This window comes from Corythoichthys intestinalis, chromosome 12 (genome assembly GCF_030265065.1).
Source record: "Corythoichthys intestinalis isolate RoL2023-P3 chromosome 12, ASM3026506v1, whole genome shotgun sequence".
Taxonomy (NCBI): domain Eukaryota; kingdom Metazoa; phylum Chordata; class Actinopteri; order Syngnathiformes; family Syngnathidae; genus Corythoichthys; species Corythoichthys intestinalis.
Genome location: NC_080406.1, coordinates 37,612,835 through 37,636,641, shown reverse-complemented (window position 1 = coordinate 37,636,641; position 23,807 = coordinate 37,612,835). Strand labels below are relative to the sequence as shown.

Here is a 23,807-nt window from a genome sequence, read left to right as displayed (position 1 = left end):
GTAAAACTTTCATTAGTCACTTTAATTATTAGAGAAAGGCGAAGTCCTATCACATTAAAGCAAAACTTGAGCTGAGTTAAACTATTTTTGCAGATGCCTATGGAATGAGCCACCTGTTTTGGCAAGTCCAGTGCATAGATGGCAGATGTGTGCTTTCAATAAGTCAGATTGATGTCATTCTTGCATTTTTTTCCTCATGGTTAATGTGTGTTGGTCTATGGGGATTTCCATCAACCAGCCAGTTTTGCAACTTTTACTGTTCTTCAGCCAAATTATATAGAGGCTGCCATTTGGCTTTGACTGCCTTTTTTATTTTATTTATTTTTTTCAATATATATATCGCCTTCTGGAAACCACTGCTGCAATCACAGACACACGTCTGTATTACGTACGTATTAAAACTCGGTATCACTGGACATTTGGTGTGTGTGATTTAAGTGTTAATGGCTCCAAATCTCTAACAATGAGTCATCCGCTAATTGCTTCAGTCAGTCATCACCATGGAACCTTGTAGTAGATTACCTCATGATCCAGGTTTCATGCATGTCTGTGTGTCTATGTGTGTAAGAGAAAGTTCGGCGTTTTAGCACTCGGTCTATGGGGACACATTAAGAACTGTAGAGGAGGGGCAGACGTAAGATTTAAATCCAGACACAAGTGCATCTCTATTATTGACTGGGACAGGGAGAGGATGTATATCTTAGTAGTGTGTGGGATGGGGGTGTATGTGTGAGTCCCACAGACAAGTGAATGTGTCTGGGTCCACTGGGTCGGCACTGATCCCATCTTGTCTGATTTGGGGATTATAACCCCATGACCTGCAGCTAGGCTAAATCTCAAGTACCCACAAAGAAGCAAGTGAGTGTTGGATAACACTTTTTGGTTATACTAAAATAAATTATAAATCAATAAGTATGGGGGGTTATATTTTCAATTAGTGCTGCAACAATTAATCGATTGACTCGAGTATTCTTTTAGAAAAAAAGATTCAAATTAAAATTGGCTTCGAGTATTCGTTTAATTAAAGTGGCGTTGTAATGGTTTATTTTGAAAGTGTTTGCATTGAGTTTTATTGATTTGGGTGGATACACTGCCCTGTAGTCTACCTCATTTCACATGGCTGAATCCAGCTGCTCCATGTTAAGACCAGCACAAGCTAAGTTTTAGTTTGAGCTAATGTTTTTTTAATGCATTCGTAATTTAGTTTATAGGTATATTTAGCCGTTTTCTGTAGGAATATGTGCCTAAAACATTTGTTAAGAGAATTGAAGAAAAAAAAAAAAAGTTAGCGTTTTATAGCATTTAAGCTAGTGGAGTATTGCTATGTAAGTTAGCCAATTGTTCTTTTGTTGCACATAGATCTTTATTTTTTTTTATACAGTTTGAGGCTCAGCTCAGGTATTTAAGTTTTTCATGTTCCTTATCCGATTAGTCGATTATTCGAACTAACTAGTCAATCGATTAATCGACTACTAAAATAATCGATAGCTGCAGCCCTATTTTCAATGCAAAATTGATTGGATCACTTTGCATTTGCCTTTTGACTTTCAACTTTTGAACATCCTCCTCCAATTCTTTTAGCTGTTTTCGACACATTCCATTCTCTTTCATGAGATTCATCTTATTCATACTCTTTCAGTGCTCTTGTCCATCTAAGGTGCGGATGTAAAAAGGATTGAGGTCCTAATCCCTAGAGAGAAATGTTAATGGTTAGATGCCATTTCTACTGAGCATGAATTTGAGATGGACATGCTCACCAGTCAGATACCGTGCAACACAATTCAAGACAAGGCATGTGAAGTTGCTATTTTAAATGTTTTTTATGTCAGCCCACCAATCCATAACTATTTTACTCCTCTAATCAAGATCAAGCTAGTTACATGTGGCGACAAACTCTTAACAACCTTTTCTCTGTACTGTAGCTGCTTAGCCTTTTCTAATACCGGCTGCATAATATTCTTGCACTCTCTCACCTTGACAAATGCATTATTTTTCTGGCTGGGCTACCTGCTCCTGCTTCTACTTTCAGAGAGCAGGTCATTCTGAGTGCCGTTACTCATCTGGTTTTTAAGTCATCTAAATTTATTCTGACCGTTCCCCATTTACATTACTCTCACCAGCTTCCAATTTGCACGTCTGATTTAAGACACTGTTAATTCGCTGCCAGTCCCTCCCGGGCCAAATGAATTAGACGTCTATCGTCGTCAATGGTACATTAAAGTAAGTTCAGTACTTTTGAGGTTACTTCACATTAGGGGTGGGCGACATGGAAAAAAGTTCATTTGATTTAAATATTAATATCACGATCACATTTTTTTGGGACTAATTTGCACATTAGTGACCATTTTTCTTATATGAAACATATTTAAAATTGACGTACAACCCTAAAAGAAAAATCAAATTTTTAGCCAAATAAGTTTTCTGAACAGGTTTTAATTCTAAATAGTGGATTTTTTATCAAAATGTGCAATGAACGGAAATGTAAAAAGCATCGAACAACAACAGACTTAACAAAAATTAACACACTAAAGAGGCGATTGGCGATTTAATGATAAAGTGATTCAATAATTGATGATGAGATCATCAACATATTTAAGTCCTTAATGATCTAATATTGTCTTATCGCCGACCACTACTTCAAATACATTTTACATTGCCTAATTTATTTTTACTCTGAGTGATTCGGTAAGTCATACAAACGAATAAACCTATCAACTACTTTATGAAAAAAATGTTTTACAAAGCACACAAAAAATGCACGTGCAACATTTCGACTTTAAAATAGGTGTTTTTCATTGTATGTACACATTAGTTTTGTGTTTTTACACATTACTGAATCCATTGTTGTATTTATCATGTAAGAGAATCAGTTAAAACACTTATGAATAAGCATTGCTTAATATATAGGTACTGTAAAGTGATTATAACGTTTATATACCGTAGTCACTTTTATATAGGTATTTTTCATTGTATAATACAAATTAGTGTTTTTACACATTACTCAATCCATTGTTTTATTATGTAAGAGGGTCACTTAAAACACTTACGAAAAAGCATCGCTTAATATATAAGAAATGTGATTCAATTAAATAAAATTGAATTTTAAATAGGTGTTTTTCATTGTATATACTGTACAGATTAGCTTTATGTTTTAACAAGTTACTGAACCCATGGTTGTATTTATCATGTATGAGAGTCAATTAAAACACTTATGAAAAATTATTGCTTAATAATTATGTAACCTGATTGCACAAATTGTATGACATTTGTCCCTCTGAAGATGCCGTATACAGCAAAATCTGTGGAGTTGATTTTTTTGGTTTAATTATTTTTGAGTTGATTGGTGTTGATTTGTGTGTTGTTTTAACACTAGCAGTGTTATGATCGCTCTTGGCGCGGTGTCAATTAAGTGAGTTGAACATAGACACCCCTGGCAGAGTTAAATGTACTAGCAGAGTTAATCAGCCACACCCAGCACGTGTCAGAAAACAAAGCAGTCGCAAAGACTGGGTGAAATGACAGTACGACTGTAGGTATTGTTGCCTGTAAATAGCTGGAGTGTGTTATGTTGAAAAAAAAAACACATAAAAGTAAGCCTGATTTCTGTGCTTGCTTAAGGGATGCAAAGTCCCTCTGTTACCACTTGCGAGTGCAACAGTAGGGTACAATTGCCATTGGTTTGTAATTGCTGCAATTGCTCAGACCCATGTTCTGTACTAGGGTCCCCCACTCATCCAGAATATTAAAAACATCACAATGAATTTAAAATTAACCCTCCTATTGTAAGAAAACAAGGTGGTTACACATTTTAAATATGAAAGGTTTGAATAGGAATTGCTTAACTTGTTCAAGTAGTTTATTAAGTCTTAAATCATTTATGTACTTTTCATTTAACTACATAACTTAATAGTCACTTAAAGCAGTTGTGTGAAACCACTTGAAATATGTTTCTTGCATATATACCATGTTTCATTTTTTGAGTAGGGATGTCCCGGTGCAAATTTTTAGACTTCCTATCCGATCCGATTTATAAATTATGTTTTTCCAATACTTATTCAATACCGATCAGATACCTATATTTTTAGACCAGAAAAAAATGCCCAAAAAAATAATTCAATACTGTTTGTATTAAACTGAGATCTGCTGACACCTCCTCAATAATATTAAATGATGCTCTGTTACTGTCATTAGTTTGTAAAGAACAGTAGCCTCAATCAATGGACCTATTTGCATTGTGGTTTGATTTATAGCAGCCGAAAAGCACGATCGTGCTGAAAACACATGACTACTGGATCAGATCATGACAGTATCCGTATTTTACTCTTCAAAATAACCATTAATATGGGAACTATGGGAATTGGGGACTGGGGTTTTCCCATTTTTGAATCACACAATAGTGACGAGATGAGGAAGAACACTGGACGCTATTCAGAAAACCCAAACCTTGAAAAAACTCATTCTGAACGGAAATCTATCAAAATCTGGAAGTTCACAAAAACAAGCAAGACACACTACATTTCAATCTGGGAATTCTATTAAAATAAACAGGATATGATACAGGCATGTGTGTGACCAATACACATGTTAATATTCTATTGTGTTGTGTCTCTAAAGTCACGTGTAAATGAAACTTAAAACCTACAGTGTGATGGCTGCCGTTAACGGCAATAGACGTCCAATCGTTTAGCTGGGAGAGGCGGGCAGCAAGCGGTGTCAGGCTTATAGAGCATTGGAATTAACCATGTATTGTACCACGATAGGTTAGCTATAGTTCATGGTGCCTTACAACTTCTTTTTATAACTTGTCGACCATAATATTTTAGTCCTGTAGCTGAAACCGCAAACAACTATGAAATCTTTCTTCAATCAGTTTTCCTGAAAATCCTCTGTGTTCAGTTAATTCTGTTTTCACGGCCCTCTGAATAAGGTTCGCCTCTCAGCATAGATGGATTACTGGCCGGCCATGCACGCTTTTCGTTTTTATTGAATGACACAGCAGGTATTAATCTAAAGTAAACATGAGTACAATAAACAAAATGCATCAGTACATTAAGTACATGATAAACAAATTAAGAATGACTTCATCATCTTCGTCTTAACAATTCTAATAATTAACTCATTTTCTCCCAAAAACGTATAAATACATTCTATTTTTAATTGTTTCAGTGTCCCAAAGACGTCTTTTATGTTTTTTTCACAAGAGACATCTCTAGGTTCTGATGCTCCAAAGCACAATGCTGAGAATCCATTTTAAAGCAATAAAACTGGCCACTGGAGGGCAGTAGCGTATTTGGTAATACCTGCAACCCGACTCAACAGAACGAACGGCCGGGCCGCACGGCCAGGGTGCCGGTGGAAGACGACCGAATGGACGTCCACGATGCCAGGCAGTGGACGACCGAGCAGAACAACTGGGACCACCAGTGCAGTGGACGATGGCGTTGAGTCCGTGCTGCTCGCGGAGCAGAGCCCACGCCACCGTGCTCGGCCGCTCGCGTCCCCCGCACCCTCCAGTGTCCCGCGACTCAGCCGGAAACGCGCACGGCCAAACCAGTTCCCCCCCAGGAAGACAAGTTCCCCAGGCGAACTCCGCCATGAGGCAGTGGTCACCACAAAAGAAAAACTCAAAAAAATCCATCTTAATAAGACAGGCGGCGATGAGGGAAAAGTTTACCCTGGATGTCGCGGCCACAACAGCGTCATCTCTCAGTTCAATAGTTTAGTTATTTGTAAATAAATTGTTACTTTGCTAAAAAGCTCAATTTATCTTGTGGTTTATTGTTATTTTGTAAAAGGAAAACATTATTCAGATGTATGGGGTGTCACAAAGCAAAAAAATTGCTGTGTTAAAGTCAAAGTTATGTTTGGAATGTATGCTTTTACAAAAAGCTCAATGTCTGTTTTTTCATCAGAAATCGGAAAATTGCTCAAACTAAGCTATTTTCTAATAGTGATTTCTAAAGAATGGAAAAAAATATGAACTATTTTTTCCTGCTGAAAGAAGAGAGTCTAATCTTTCTTTTTTTGGGTTCCATGTTTATATAGCAATAGAATAGAATTTTCTGCGGGCCTTGCAAAATCAGTCAAAATCCAGTAAAACGGCTGGGAGCGAAGGGGTTGCACCGGTGACAATGGCTGGGAGTGAATGAGTTAAAGATATCAATTATAAAATTAATCATGATTTTATTACATTTTAGAATTACGTATAATTATTGTCATCAGTAATTTATTCATTCATTTTCATGTTAAATAAACATTACTGTTATGTTATAGCACGATCAAACCTATTTATTTACGTACCTATTTATGACAATATCAAGCAAGCAAGGGATCTAAAACCAAATAATATGGAGCTAACAAAAGCAAACAAAATAGCTTACCAGTGGGGTCATGCTGGTGACGAATGTTGCTGATTCCACCTGCAATCAAACCCCGGTGTGTTTCTTTATATGTCATCGAAGTGGTCACCTGTTAGTTATGACCCTGCCCCATTCTAACACCCGAAATAAATCCAACACTTTGTATTTCTCCTGAATTTTCCTCTTGACGACACTGCTACAAATTCCCCCCAAAAATGACTTAAAAAAAAAAAAAAAAAAAAAAAAAAAAAGAACATCGGTGACAAATTAGACCAGCTATAAAGTGTGATGACTCGTAGGCCCCTTTTTGTAATCTCTCATCCCTTGATGCATTTTAATTTCTTTCCCGTCCTGATTTATAGACAATATTTTTTTAAAATCTGGAGTCAAGCATAGCGCTTGATTCCAAAGGGAAGGCAGTTACCCTTGCTATAACTAAACCAACTTACTTTGACAACTGAATTAAAGAAAGGACGCAGGTAAAGTAGTATGAATATGAATACATTGACGGATGTGACATTTATGGGATCCAGGTATTTATCGAACGCAACCTTGTATTTTATTATCTCATCGAGAGGTTCTGATTATAGTCGTGACCTCTAACTGAAGAATGTTTTATTAACATGGAAGAGAAAATGTGTTTTTAATCATTTTAGTCTTTAAAAGGGAGGTGCTCTTTGATATTAGGTAAATTAGTTCTTGCAGCAGGAAATATATTTTGTGTTTGCCAAGAATGTTCACAGTATTTCCAAGAATTCTCAGCTAATCCTACATTGCCATTGATGCACATTACCTGGAAAAGATGTTTTGCCATGAATACTCACAAGTTCAATTATCTCAATAACCTTTAGTTTTACACTACAGGTAGTCCCCGGGTTACAACGTACCTGACCTACGTGATTTCGACTTTACGACGCCAGAGTCTCTCCTTTTTTTTTTTTAGTTTATTTATAATGTGGACCTTTGTTTTGTAATGCATGCTTTTATCTTGGCGTAGGAAGCGTAAAGCAGGTAGTACTAATGGCACGTGATTAAGAGCGCATGTACACAAGAAAACGTATTCGCGCACACGAAAAGGATTGCACTGGCAAGTGCACACAAGGAAGAGTGCATTTGTTTTGTTCTCACTACAAACTCACGCAGCCGAGTGGGGTGAAAAAGTGGAAAGCCTGCGCGCACATTTGTTGCTTGTGAAGCATCCACACAGGCAACACCTGTATATAACATCGTCTGTACTGTTTATTGTCCGTTTTCAATTGCGGTCGGATACTTGGAGCGAGTTATGCGATCGTTTTTGATGATGTGTGGACGCTAACTGATAGATGCTAATCGTTTGTGTGGATTGTTACTGCTGTATAAGCAGCTACTTATAAATGCAAACCTGAATTGCTTTTATTGAAGATGAAACAGCTTTAATTTCATTTTTATTTTAGTTATACTCTGCAAGTGTTGATGTCATGAGCAGCTGAGTAAAATTGGCAAACCACACAGACGTCTGACATCGTCATTTCGGAGCTTAGCTTGCTGTCAAGCTAGGATTTAGCTCCATCTTGGCAAGGACAGAACAATGACGTATAATACATATTTTTTAATACCGTAATTTTCGGACTATATAACGCACCTGACGATAAGCCGCCACCCACCAAATTTGACACGAAAACAGCATTGGTTCATAGATAAGCCGCACGACTACAAGCCGCAGCTGTCTTCACTTATGGGATACATACACCAAAAGATATTACCCAGTAACACTTTATTTGACAGTGGTGTTATAGGACTGTCATAAAACAATCATAATTATGAGACGACACTGTCATGAGCATTAATGAATGTTCATGACAGATGTCATTTAGTGTGATCCGGCAAATTATACCATGTTACAGGGAAAAGAAGAACATTTGTTCCTGGCTTGTAAGCATTAAGCATTCATGAATGCCCATGACAGTGCCATGTCATAATTATGACTCCACTGTCAAACTAAAGTGTAACCTATCAACCCAAATAAATCAACAAATAATACTTAAAGGTTTTAATTCCGACTCACGCGGAAATTCGGGTTACGTCGCCAGCATAGGAACGGAACTCGTTCCTAACCCGGGGACTACCTGTATATTCAGTTAATTAAACACATATGAAAAGGATACTGTATATTGTTTGTAATACAAGGTAAAACAAATCAAATATATGGAGTCATTTTTTGAAATGACTATCGAAAAAATGACCGCCGTTATTAAGATAGAAGTCTTTGTGCTTGGCAAGCAAAATAAGTCATAGCGAGATGACACCTGACAGCAGTGTGGGAGGTGAGTTCTTCTCATTAGCATGCTTATAATGTACTGTTATTCAAAAAACATGTTTGAGTCAACAGCCAAGGTGGAGCTGTGAAGATGCAACAATGATCTTGTGATTTGCACAGCAGCAGCTGGATGTGAACAAACGGATCCTTCATCTGTCAGGTTATTTTGTTGCACTATAGTGTAGTTTAGTGTATATGCTTGATTCAGACTGTATTGTAACTGGACATTTACACAGATATTCTAAAAGGAAAAAACAAAAAAGCAAGCAAAATGATGCATCTGTAACAGTGTCTGTTGGCCTCTACAACTAACCAAAAGAGCTTACATTCTGATAGAAGTTTAAAATGTAAACAAATGAAAGTGAGCCTTACCCTGTCCTTTTCATGCCCTAGTCGTCGAGGTTCCAGTTCTTCATATGTGGGCACCATTCCCTCTCTTTTTGCCAGTTGATATTCTTTTCTCAGCTGCTGGATGCGGTCCATATTGCTGCAAATGCAAGGGAAACTTTTTAAACCCTTAAAAAGTAATAATCTATAGTGGTAATTCATTCCAGGACCTTGTTTGTAAGTCGAAATGGTTGTATGTTGAGCAGGATTTTCCCGCAGGAATACATTATAATTCCATTAATTCGTTCCACAACCCAAAAACCTACGCTAAATCCTTAATAAATACTGCTGGTACTATTACAAATGGCAATTACACATAGTAAAACAAATAAATTATAAATAAAAATCGGAAAAATATAATAACAATAATTCCTGTATTAATGTAACGAATTGGGTTCTAATGTGGCGGATGTTTTTTGCTGTACCTGAACGCGCCGCATGGCTGACGTGGGAGCGGTGAGCTTGAGTTATTTTAGTTTTCAATGTTTTCTTGAGAACACCATCAACTGCGGTAGATGCTTTGTGTTGGATAAGTTGTGAAATAATGATAAAAACATGAAGAAGCTGGCGATTTCTTTGGCGCTGTTACCACAATAATAGTTGTCACATTAACTTATAAAGAATGGCGAACGGTGATCGGAGGAGGACTATGGAGATGTACGTACTGTTGAGCCAGTTCACAGATGAGCACCCCATGCTCATATTTCTCTATAATTTGCATCTTCATTTAGAAGGTAAGCGTCACCTTTTTTGTTGTTTCACCACCTGTACCAACCTTTTTGAAAACTGTGTTGATTTCTCAGACAAGAAAATCCGCTGTGTGTTCGTCTGCGGTGCTGTCACGTCGTATTCCGAGCAAGTCGTCGGATGTAGAAATAAATCGCGAGACAAACTTTACGTCGGATGTCAAGAAGATCGTGTGTCAAAGCGATCGCATGTTGAGGTACCACTGTATTTTGTTTTTAAGGCATGTTTCTGGATAGAATCGATGAACAACTTTCACCGAAGTTGCTAAAGATCAGGAGTAATACAATTCATGAATGGGGGTCTACCTAATACATCTGTAGAGTAATTTCCACGTTAAAAACAGTAGTACTAAGTTGCCGCATCCTTAGAACAGAAACTTAGGGAACACCAGTAGTGACAGAAAATGACTAGTATTGGAAATAAGATAATAGATCAGATTGACCAACTTGTTGACAAAGTTGAGGAGGGTCTACATGGCTAGACAAGGGAAAATCAAGGAAGCATTCAATAAAAACTGATGGCCGTAAGCAGGCAACATGACTAGCCATAGTGACCATAAAGCCAGATAGCTCTCACTCTTACACGACATGTAAAAATAAATAAGGGTCTAAATAATATCTTGTCAACTACAGCATTTCTGTTTTTTAAGGTTTGCTTAGCATTCTTACGGTCATGACTAAGGATTTACAGTACCCCAGTGACATTTTTCTCTCTCTCTCTCTCTCTCTTGCTCTTGAAAGATCCCACCAATAATAATTCTATAAATGTTTAAAATGAGTTGGAAAAAAATGCTATGTGTTAATAACGCTGATGTGAACATTTTTTCAAAATCTGTTCCAGTTGTAATGGTATAAGAATTATAGAATTGCAGTATAGCATTGAATAAGAAATGTGTCATTAAGAGTAAGGGAGTTCCAAAAAAATCGATTATTAGATGCATCATGATTTGACACGTGACGATTCGATTACGATTCATAAAGGTTCAAAAACGATGATTTTTCCCTCATAACTTTATAACAGCCGCTCGTAGCGGAACTAAATTCAAGACACGTCTGCCGCCCGGACACCCTAAACGGACGCACGCACAACGTTATGATGGATGCTGCCGGTTACTGAGCGAGAGATTTACTCCTTTTCAAAAGACTGGAAAATAAATGTGTGTATGAGACAGGCAGGTGCAGGCGGTCACGCTTCTGTGCACAATTTATTTTTTAGAGCGAGAGGGGAAGAGAGATAGTTCGTTGCTCCTTGTCTTTCAGATGTCGAGCCGTAGTTTCAAGTCATGTCAATTGAAAAATGTCCTGAGTATGTTGCTAAGACCCCTGTGCGTCGATAAGAAGTGAGTACACGAACCCTCTTGTACTGTTTAGCCATTAGTGTTGTTGAGATGTTAATAGTTAGCGCCGAGTGCTAAGCTAGTTAGCTAATTCGCTAACGTGTATTTCATACAGTATGCAGAACGTGTAAAACCATGATTAACTACAGCGGTAACACTACAAACATGCGAAATAGTACAAAAATCTGTGAAAACAAAGTATATTGGTTAAAAGAAGTCTTATTTCTAAAGACACTGTGTTTCCAGAAAATGTGGAATTCATTCCACCTGCGTAAATGTTATTGTATTGTTGAGAGAAATAAGTACTCCGTTTAAAATGATGAATGTTTCTGCATTTTCTTGTAAAAAAATTAGCTTTTTGTTGTATGGGCATGTTTCCATCGTTCCTGTTGAATCATTATGATATTTTAAATAAATAATGGACGTAAATTTGTTCGGTTACTTTATAAATTAGTAATGTACGATGCATTGATAATCATGATAACTGTGATCATTGTCAATAGCGTGATCATCGTTCAATAATCGAATCACAGCACCCTGAATCGTAATCGAATCGAATCGTGGGGTGCCTAAGATGGCACACACCTATGATATGAATATTCACGGGCTTGATGATAAATAATACTAATTTAATGATACGCATTCAAGGATGAAATAATTGTGGAAGTGGTGGATCTCAGATCAATTGTAAATCACATATATTGATATACCATACAATATCTGCCAAATCCCAAATCGTCCAAAGATCTAAACACATCCGGCAACATTATTCATTTAACATGTCTGGTGTCAAACTAATTCAATTTAAAACGATTTGGTTGTAGTTTGCAAGTTGACCACGATTTCTAGTAGTAGACCATTAAGATTTTGCGAGTTGACCACGATTTGTAGTTGCAGACCATTAAGATTGGGTGGAAGGATGAACTCGAGAAGAACAATGAAGAACAGATGAATTAAAGCATGCAAAATGCATATGTACACTACCATGAATGTCAAACTTAACTTTTTCAGGGGTTACATTGTGATTATTTTTTCCTTGGAGGGCTATTACGTCTGTCAATTTCATGTAAATGTATGATGGCCTCATATTACATATAAAAAACAAATGGCCTTATAACATTACAAACACAATAAATGTAATGATATCTAGGTCACCAGAATAAGACTTTTTTTTTTTTTTTGTTTGGGTTGGGATACAGATCTTAACCTGAAATTTTAGGTGTGTGAGTCGAGGGGCGCACAATCACTAAGGAAATATTTACGTTTCAACTTAACTACACACCACATGGTAGGAGCTAATTTGTGCATTATCACCAATAACTGAGCTGAAGTGTGACGCAGAAATGATGCAAAATGTCCTCATACCTTGAAATTAGATGTCAACAACAATCGGCAACAAAAATGCTTGCAACATCTAAATTTTAAAAGTGACAACAATTTGAAATTTGCTATTTTAGCCAGAAATCGATACGTATGATTCGCTTTTGAGAGCCACACAAAATGATGTGGCGGGCCAGATCTAGCCCTCGGCTTGCAGTTTGACACCTGTGCTCCATCCTTCTTATACAATCCATCTTCTTGTCCCTCCCAGCTTTCTTAATCTCTTTATCATCTGCTTATCTCCATCGCCTCTGCCCCGGCCCCACCTCATCTCAGCTGAAATCATTTTTGTCTCCCTAATCTCCCAAGCTTGTGTTGTGCACTAATTAGCTGACATCTTCACTAATGAAGTTTGACAACAAAAGATGACCAAGATGGCAGGTGGGTCAGAAAGGAAAAGCACTGAAGAGGGGAAATGTGTGTAGGAAAGAAAGACACTTTCGTACAGTGTAATTGCATTATGGGGTTGGTACTCGAACTCTCACAGGTTGTGCCAAGGCTCTTTTCTCTTCAGGCTAACCGGAAGCGACGCGTGTTTTATAAATGCAGCTGACAGAATATGACACCGCTCTTTTGGCGGTAGCGTATAAGCACGGAGAGTAATTACGCTTCTGTCGACTACCGTGACATCAATCGGACTGACTGTCTAAATGCTTGCACGTGCTACACTCAGTGGTAGAAAAGGCCGGCGTCCTGTCTTCACAGTGATCCGGGTGTCATTTTCAGCAGATTGAAAATTATACACCATGTATGCATAGCTTCTGTATGCACTTGAGATGCTGCAGGTGGCTGGTATAAAAGTCTCATAGAAATTTAGTCATTTTACGTCACCTTTTGACTTGGCAAAAGGTTTCTTTCCTCAATACATCTACAAAAACCAATGGATTCTTAAAGTATTCGCGAACCAAAAGTGAATTATAAATAGTCAGAGGGACAAACAATAATTACACAAAAAACGAATATTATTCCATTGTGTTTCGATAACATTTAAAACAATTTCAAGACAAGCACTCTGAGAGTAATAATGCTGCTAAAAAGATCGCCATCTTTACAAAATAAATCTCTGGCGCTGACCTTTCCTTAAAAGGACACTATGTTTTCTTCTTTCCAAACCAATTTAGCTTAGCTCGTTGTTGGCCACGCTGACTCATGTCCTAAAAGTACTGCAGGATTTCTAAAAAGTCCAAAGATGCCCTTGATGACGACAGATCTTTGGAGTTAAAACCAATGTCACGCATGACTTCAGATAAGACCTAAGCGTACCTCACGAGTGCTTAGTACAGAGGATCAAAGGGTTACCTCACCAATTGCTCATCACCACATATTCCATTTTTCCTCAAGGATTTTTTAAAATTCCAAAATAACAACTTGCCTTTAACAGTGATGTTAAGAAACAAATTTAAAAAGAAGAATATTTGAAAGAAATTGTGTGAAGGTGAATAAAATTCCAAGCAGTAAGAGTATGAATACACGTAATTGGAATATAAAACAATCGCATTATTAAGGGCTGCAGCTATCGATTATTTTAGTAGTCTATTAATCGATGAGCTACTTTGTAGAGGTGTGCGAAATTTCCGATTCTTAGATTATTTGCGATTTGGCCGTAGAAGATTCGAGAACGATTCACAAACATCCAAATTCATATTATTGAAATATGTCAAGTAAAGCGGAACTAAAACACAGTCAACGCGGTCTTCGGGACGTAATGAGGAACAGAACAAGAGTAAACATCATGCTTGTCATTACCCGGGTAATGACAATGCTCAACTCACGGCTCTGGCTCAACTCATGCTGCTAGATTAAAAAAAAACAATATTACCTGACTGCTGCTGACAGCCGCTACAAACTACGTCCACATAATGCTACGATAGAGATATCACATGTATAAAGAACTAGATGCGAAATGACAGACTTGCCGGCGTTAGTAAACAGCCGCCATCTTAAAGCAGTAGACTACCCCGGAAGGCTGTTTTAACGAACCTTCCAAGTGAACCTAATTAACCTTTTATACAAAATACTCCTAAATCGTCAAAATCTTGACTTGAATATCTTTACAACAGTTTTAAAAATTTCACATGTCCAAAGTAGACAAAAGGAAATTATGGAATAACGGGAGCAATTTTATCAACTTTGACGGTTGATTCACAACATTAAGTCAATTGAATGTAGTTTAAAGCTGCTGATACAAAATGGGGACTTGAGTATTTTATTTACTGTTTTGAACTGCTAACTTGAAACTGAAATAGTCGTTTATTTAAGCCTGAGAGGCTTTTTGTACAATTTTTGTAACTAATGTAGGAAACATTAAAAGCAGCAGCACATAGCTTGGGACGAGGGGGGTCATCGATAATCAATTTATAATCAAATCGTAGCCTCTGAATCGTAATCGAATCTTTAGGTGCCCAAAGATTCCCACTAGTTAGTTTGAATAATCGAGTAATCGGATAAGGAACATAAAAGATTAAATTACTTGAGCTGAGCCTCAAACAGTATAAAAAAAGAACAAACAAACTAAATGAGGATCTAAGTATAACAAAAACAAAAACAAAAGAACTTACATAGCAAAAGTCTGCTAGCTTAAATGCTATAAAATGCTACTTTTTTTACAATGCTCTTAACACACTGTTCAAACACATATTCCCACAAAAAACGGCTGACTAAAGTACCAATGCATTTAGAAAACATTAGCTCAAACCAAAATTTAGCTTACATTGGTCTTAACAGGGAGCAGCTGGATCCAGCCATGTGAAATGAGTTATGTCATATTCACTATTGCCACAAGAAGACAGTGTATTAACACAAATCAATAAAACTAATTGCAAACACTTTCAAAACCATTGCAACACTTAAATTAAACGATACTCGAAGCAGCAAAATTTAATTCAAATCTTTTTTCTGACTGATTTACTCAAGCTGCCTTTCATGGCAGCAGCACCATTGGTGTGTGAATGTGTGCGTGAAAGGGTAAATGTGTGTACTGTAAAGCGCTTTGGGCATTGTAACAATGTAGATAAATGCGTTATATATGCACTCTCCATTTACCATTTAATCGATTAATCGTTGCAGCACTAGTATTATTATCTGTGTGCATTATACAGAATGCAAAACTTATCCGTTGTCTTCTGCAAGCACTACTATATTTTATAAAATTTGGTGTTTCAGCTCGCCACCGTTATTCAGTAAAGCGTCCAACAACAAGTTCCAACTGGATTTTGCTTTCATTTTGGGAGGAAATTTGCCAGTGTTTTCACTCATCGTTGCGTATATCCACATACATGAATAAACAAAATACAGATGAATCGGTTATATCTTTTTCACATGATTTGTAAATTTTCCCAGGTTGTAGGGCTGCAGCTATCAATTATTTTAGAAGTCGATTAATCGAAGAACTAGTTAGTTCGAATAATCGAGTAATCGGATAGGGAACATGAAAAATTAAAATACCTGAGCTGAACCGCAAACAGTATAAAAAATAAAAGTAAAAAGATCTATGTTCAACAAAAAAACAATGGCTAACTTACATAGCAAAAGTCTGCTCGCTTAAATGCTATAAAACGCAAACATTTTTTTTTTTTTTTTTTTTTTTTTTAACAATGTTCTTGACAAATGGTTCAGACACATATTCCCACAAAAAAAGAAAACCGGCTAAATATACCTATAAACTAAATTACAAATGCATTTAAAAAAGAAACATAAGCTCATACAAAAACTTAAAAGGCTTATGTTGGTCTTAACATAGAGCATGTGAAATGAAGCAGACTAGAGGGCAGCGTGTCCACCCAAATCAATAAGACTAAATGCTAACACTTTCAAAATAAACCATTACAGCGCAACTTTAGTTAAACTAATACTCGAAGCAGCAAAATATAATTCGAATTCTAATCGAATACTCCAGTTAATCGATTAATCGTTGCAGCACTACCAGGTTGTAACAAATACTTGTAATAAAACAGTCTATTGTTCTATTTTTGATTAATTTGTTTTAAGTGTCATGCAATCCAAATATAATACATGTTTTTTTTTTTTTTAATTAATATGCCAATTAATCTTTTTCTGCTAAAAATTGTAACGGGACTCAAAAAATATCACATTGCTTGGTCTATACTGACAAGTATTCCTATTTGTTTGTCCATGAGTGCATCTGTGCCCTTTCAAAATGAATGATGTGTCCTTCTACTGCCTGTGTGTGCTTTTACAATGTAAAAAAAAAATGTTCAATGTGCAGGCGGATGTCCTTTGCATGAAATGTATTTTTCAATGCGGACTACTTGTGCAAATAGAGGGGGAAATCATAAATGAGAGGAAGAGAGTGTAACAGGGTGAAGAGAGGCCTAGAAAGGCTTCATTGAAGGAAGGAGAGCAAGAGGGAGGAAAGGATGGCAGATGAGTGCCTCTTGAGAGCTTTCCCTATTAGCCGGCCTGAATCATTCACTTTGAGTCCAGGAAAACACACATGCAGGCCTTTTTCACAATGCTCCCCATCATCGCTTGCTCCCCCACCTCTTCTCATTCCTCTCTTTTATTCCCCTGTACATTCTCTGCACCCAGCATCTCAATTTACTTTATCCCCCCATTTTCTCTACTTTGGCATCTCTCTTTAGTCTACTTTGCCCTTTTACCCCTCAACACTCAATGACCCCAATATCCGCATTTGTTGAATAATCTGAAAACATGCAGGTTAATTTCACTTGTCCCTCACTAGTTCCTACTGCTTATTTATGTGGGCTCAGTCCTGTCTCCTTCAAAGTTTCGCTGCTATTTGTATTTAATTTTTCTACTGATTTATGCAGAACAGAGATGTGGAACTTCCTAATCAAAGTGCCTGATCTCAACCAGGAGATACTGTATGCTCGTCCTGTTTAACATCTATATTTTTTATGGACTGAGTACAATAGCCTTTAAAATTTTTAACCGCTTACAAAACATGTGGAATCTGAATTTTCAGTTGACGTGACAAAGAACACAACTAATTATCCAAGTATTTCCCACCATTGAGGTTGCTACACAACCAGACTTGTAAAAATGGACTAAATAGCTGCTCATCTGCTGAAACTTAACAATAATTAGCTTCTGTTTATTTTAGGACAAATTCCCAAGCATTTCCAAATTGTAATTGCTCAGTGTCACCCCGGTAATACACCAGGCATGTCCACGCCGCGTCAACGTTACCACTAGGGATACTAGGGATGGGAATTGATACGATTTTTACGATTCCGATTCCATTATCGATATTGCTTAACGATTCGATTCTTTATCGATTCTCTTATCAATTCTAATTTCGGGAAAAAAGAAGAACAAACATTTTGATTGGCATCGAGTTTGTTTAATCAGAAGTCACAACCTTACAAACTCACAACGAGGTCAAAAGAGGCTCAAAGCCTCAATGTTAACTGTGGCAATAAGTGGCAAATGCACAAGAATGCGTAACATTTTACTGAAACATTTTTTCTAATAGAAATAAAAAATATTGGTATATATTGGCATATAGGTCGTTGTTCTGCCTTTGGCCGGGGTCAGTTTGTAACAGAAAAAGTGTGACGATTGCAGGAGTGCGTAAATGTAAAAAAAATATTGTTTTTCAGAAAGCCACAATCAAATAACCCTCTGTGGATTCTTCACGGAACAAAAGTAGATAAAATAAAAATAATAATATAATATAATAAATAATAATAGCACTATTAATTAAATAGATAATAACCAAATAACCCTCTCTGAGTTATTCACTGAAAAAGGCCAGGAAATAAATAACACTACTGAGGGAGAAAAAAACAAAAAAAATTCAAAATGCTCTCTGGAATTGTTCAGGGGGCCGGACCAAATATGGAGCCGCGGGCCGTAGTTTGGGGACCCCTGTTTTTATTTACCAGTATATTGAAATGCATGCCTTTTAGTTTTTATGGTGCTTTCACGCTCAAGTGGTGGCGCCCTTGCGCTTCATCACACGAAGAAGAACGCGCTCATGTGAAGAAGAGCGCGCTTACACGTGAAGAAGAAGAAGAAATGCCGCATCCAAGCGAGTTAGTGAGAAAGGGAAACACTGCCATGAGCCTACATTCTTTGTTAATGTTTGTAAAATATCTACAGAGGCAACGCCTGTATGTATCATCTTCTGTGTTGTTGTTGTGTGTTTCCACTCCCGATCGGACACTTAAGTCCAGTTGTGTAGTGGTTTAAACGATGTGCTAATGCTAGCGAACGCATGCTAACTGTTTGTTATTACCGTGTTAGCAGCTAATCATCGCTGATTTACGTTGATGCAAACCTGTTTGTTATTGGGGACGAAATTGATTTGTTTCATTTCTATTTTTAGTTTCAAGTGATGGTTGAATAAAGTCAGCAAATTATACCAACGTCTTCTGCATCGTCATTTGGGAGTTTAGCTAGCTGTATAGCCAGGACTGAGCCTTAGCGTCTCGGTGAGGACAGTGTAGTCTATTCCCTCCCGATGCAGTTATCTCCACCTTGCAATGACTGCAAGTCGCTTTGTTGTAATTTTTCCTCGTGAAGTGAAGACACACTTTCGAGCGTTCGAACCTACGTGCTGTCATTGTTATGTTTACTGCTTCCTGGTGAAGTGTAGCCAAACTTTGGAGCGAGTGGTTCTTGGCGCCATGCTAGTTTGATGCGTCTGGAAAACAAGACACTTCACGACGCAATATGCGTCTTTAGGGATCGTTAAAGGGATCGTTAAGGCTTTTTCATTGTGATGTCGAGGCCTCGAAACACTCGGAATCGGTTCGGAATTGGAATCGGATTTCGATTCCCATCCCTAGTTACCACCGTGTCAACGCTGTGAAACGCGGCCGTTAAAGTCAATCAGCCAGTGCACACTAGTCACAGTGCAGCTGTGTTTTAGACGAGTCCGAGAAGCCGTTCAACGCATTGCACTCGAAAACAATGGCAGTTTATTATTTGACGCGAGACGCAACCCGGCTGCGTCAATACTACTAGGTAGTAGGGTTGTTCCGATCATGTTTTTTTGCTCCCGATCCGATCCCGATCATTTTAGTTTTGAGTATCTGCCGATCCCGATATTTCCCGATCTGATTGCTTTTTTTTTGCTCCCAATTTAATTCCAATCATTCCCGATAATTTTTCCCGATCATATACATTTTGGCAATGCATTAAGAAAAAAATGAATAAAACTCGAACGAATATATACATTTAACATACAGTACATACAGTGCCTTGCAAAAGTATTCGGCCCCCTAGAATTTTGCAACCTTTCGCCACATTTCAGGCTTCAAACATAAAGATATGAAATTTAATTTTTTTGTCAAGAATCAACAACAAGTGGGACACAATCGTGAAGTGGAAAAACATTTATTGGATAATTTAAACTTTTTAACAAATAAAAAACTGAAAAGTGGGACGTGCAATATTATTCGGCCCCTTTACTTTCAGTGCAGCAAACTCACTCCAGAAGTTCAGTGAGGATCTCTGAATGATCCAATGTTGTCCTAAATGACCGATGATGATAAATAGAATCCACCTGTGTGTAATCAAGTCTCCGTATAAATGCACCTGCTCTGTGATAGTCTCAGGGTTCTGTTTAAAGTGCAGAGAGCATTATGAAAACCAAGGAACACACCAGGCAGGTCCGAGATACTGTTGTGGAGAAGTTTAAAACCGGATTTGGATACAAAAAGATTTCCCAAGCTTTAAACATCTCAAGCAGCACTGTGCAAGCCATCATATTGAAATGGAAGGAGCACCAGACCACTGCAAATCTACCAAGACCCGGCCGTCTTTCCAAACTTTCTTCTCAAACAAGGAGAAAACTGATCAGAGATGCAGCCAAGAGGCCCATGATCACTCTGGATGAGCTGCAGAGATCTACAGCTGAGGTGGGAGAGTCTGTCCATAGGATAACAATCAGTCGTACACTGCACAAATCTGGCCTTTATGGAAGAGTGGCAAGAAGAAAGCCATTTCTCAAAGATATCCATAAAAAGTCTCGTTTAAAGTTTGCCACAAGCGACCTGGGAGACACACCAAACATGTGGAAGAAGGTGCTCTGGTGAGATGAAACCAAAATTGAACTTTTTGGCCACAATGCAAAACGATATGTTTGGCGTAAAAGCCACACAGCTCATCACCCTGAACATACCATCTCCACTGTCAAACATGGTGGTGGCAGCATCATGGTTTGGGCCTGCTTTTCTTCAGCAGGGACAGGGAAGATGGTTAAAATTGACGGGAAGATGGATGCAGCCAAATACAGGAACATTCTGGAAGAAAACCTGTTGGTATCTGCACAAGACCTGAGATTGGGACGGAGATTTATCTTCCAACAGGACAATGATCCAAAACATAAAGCCAAATCTACAATGGAATGGTTAAAAAATAAACGTATCCAGGTGTTAGAATGGCCAAGTCAAAGTCCAGACCTGAATCCAATCGAAACTCTGTGGAAAGAGCTGAAGACTGCTGTTCACAAACACTCTCCATCCAACCTCACTGAGCTCGAGCTGTTTTGCGAGGAAGAATGGGCAAGAATGTCAGTCTCTCGATGTGCAAAACTGATAGAAACATACCCCAAGCGACTTGCAGCTGTAATTGGAGCAAAAGGTGGCGCTATAAAGTATTAACGCAAGGGGGCCGAATAATATTGCACGCCCCACTTTTCAGTTTTTTATTTGTTAAAAAAGTTTAAATTATCCAATAAATTTTGTTCCACTTCACGATTGTGTCCCACTTGTTGCTTTTTATTCTTGACAAAAAATTAAAATTTTATATCTTTATGTTTGAAGCCTGAAATGTGGCGAAAGGTTGCAAGGTTCAAGGGGGCCGAATACTTTTGCAAGGCACTGTAAGTACTGTATTTGTTTATTATTACAATAAATCCTCAAGATGGCATTTACATTATTAACATTCTTTCTGTGAGAGAGATCCACGGATAGAAAGACTTGTGACTTTGTATATTGTGACTAAATATTGTCATCTAGCGTATTTGTTGAGCTATCAGTAAATGATACTGTAGCCATGCCCTAATGCATGATGGGAAGTGGAACCATGACTGTGCGTAGTGCTACCAATTGATATATCTTCTCTGCGTTGGGAAATAACGTAAGGTGTTAAGAAAAAGATCAATTGCTACCTTGTTCCCCACATTGCTTCCCATGATGTTTCTAATCGTAGGGAGAGGGATTGTAAGGCTTTAGCCATTACAAAAAGGCTCCAAAGGCTGCCAAAATTCACTCTACTCATTTTACGCTGCCTTTTATCTCTCTATAGAGATAAAATGGTGCCATTAAAGATTGAGCGCGACAATGTGTGAGTGGGTCGTGCAACGCATACATTAATTGCATTAAATTTTAAAGTGATACATTTTTTTAAAAATTAATTACCGCCGTTATCGGGATAAATTTGATAACTCTACCTCAAGCCTAAACTAATGACTCTGGATGAGTGTAACATATTATGTCTGTAACGTTAAATACAATTAGAAAACGATTTAATTAAAATATATATACAGTATATATATCTATTAAAACAAGGCATGGCCGATATTTTTTTGCCAATTCCGATATTTTGAAAATGACGTGATCGGACCCGATCGATCGGAACATCTCTAGTAGGTAGGATAGGGCAGACCGGAAGCCACTCGAGTAAAAATACTGTGGGTCCGGTCCATTTTCAAAATAATATTCAATTAAATTTAGTAGGGGTGTAACGGTACACAAAAATCTCGGTTCGGTACGTACCTTGGTTTTGAGGTCACGGTTCGGTTCATTTTCGGTACAGTAAGAAAACAAAATGCAAAATATTAGGGGTGTAACAGTACACAAAAATCTTGGTTTTGAGGTCACGGTTCGGTTCATTTTCGGTACAGTAAGAAAACTAAATGCAAAATATAAATGTGCCAGTTGTTTATTACACACCTTTGTGCTTTCAACAATAAGAGCATTAGCCTATACAAAGCTAGAATTCTGATCAAAAAGTAGCGGGTATTTAAAGATAATCCAACAACAATTTGCCTTTCAGACCCCGCGTACTGGTCAGCTTTCTTTCTGAAAGAAAGAAGAAAAAAGAAGTCCTGTGCTAAAGAGAAAAGCAAACCCAATGACAAAGATTTTAACATATTTTACAAATGGAAATGCCTCAATGAATCATTTTTTTTTTTTATTTTGAACGGTTTTCAAAAGCTTTATTGGTGGATTTTCTCAAGTTAAAGCGCCACACAGAAATTAATAAATTTAATTGTGTAAGCAGGATCTTTGTATTATTCTTATTATTTACCGTCATTTCCTGAATATAGGGCGCACCCATGTATAATGTGCACCCCAAATTTACTTGTAAAATCTAGGGAAAATTATTGTACACATTTATTACGCGCACCCCAATTTTAGCACCAATAAATAGAATACAAGAAAACAGAGCTCGTGTACAGATACAGAAATGTCATTTTACTGAATGGTGAAACACAGCACAAGCATTGGTAGTTCAAAACATTACCATAAACTGACAATATTTACGGTAATAATATGATTTGACAACTTCTCCAACTTACCAGAATCTAGGAGAAAACAAAACAGATGTGACTTTTCTTTTAAAGGCTGCTGTATAACTTGCTCGTTTCATCATGATGAATAAATGTTTCTTCTATGGATTGATACGGTAAAATGAAAGTGAAAACGAAAGTCGGAAATCCGAGAGAGCTCATCGCTGTTGACATGACAGTAACAATAGGAACTATTGTTATTTGGGTTTGAGTTTCCCGAGGGACAGATATAGTTGACGGACACACACAGGAAGTCAGTGTTGTTACGTTTGTTATGGTCCGAGTTGCGGAGCTGCAATAAACGTTGACTCAAATTAGTTCAAGAAACTAAACTCTGTGCTTCATGAAGAGTGAAAAAAACAGAATTTAACACAGACGAAATCATTCAGCCAATCAGAGTGAAGTATTACCGAAACAAAATGGTGACATCACGTACCGTAATGGTCGGTAACGGATCGCCACATATATATTTCTGTCTCCATCCATGTACCCGTTTATAATGCGCACCATGATTTTACAAGTTGATTTTGGGGGAAAAAAAGTGCACGTTTAATTCGGGAAATTACGGTAATTACAGGTGTTTTAGCTCATTTCAATTTGTTTTATCTAAATGGGCTATTATTTATTTTATTATGTGTTTATATTTTACAAATGTGATGTAGTATTCATTTATATTGTATATTTTATGTTGTATAACTTTAGGTCCTATGTGAATATTTGTGAGGGTTTTGTATTGAACACGGGGCCGTGTTAGTGATTATTACAGCAGAGAAGACAGCAGTAAATCAACAAAGACAA

General features: G+C 37.5%; 1 protein-coding gene across 5 annotated transcripts in view; it reads right to left on the bottom strand.

The window, feature by feature from the left end:
• LOC130926807 (partitioning defective 3 homolog B-like) overlaps nt 1–23,807 on the bottom strand; it is a 221,383-nt gene that overhangs the window by 66,923 nt on the left and 130,653 nt on the right. For 3 of the 5 annotated variants that reach the window (XM_057852051.1, XM_057852052.1, XM_057852054.1), the window contains exon 23: nt 9,028–9,142. In XM_057852051.1, the coding sequence (XP_057708034.1) occupies nt 9,028–9,142 (115 nt within the window). Of the gene's footprint in view, nt 1–6,380; nt 6,420–9,027; nt 9,143–23,807 lie in introns of all 5 variants that reach the window. The other 2 variants (XM_057852050.1, XM_057852053.1) reach the window with 1 other exon arrangement.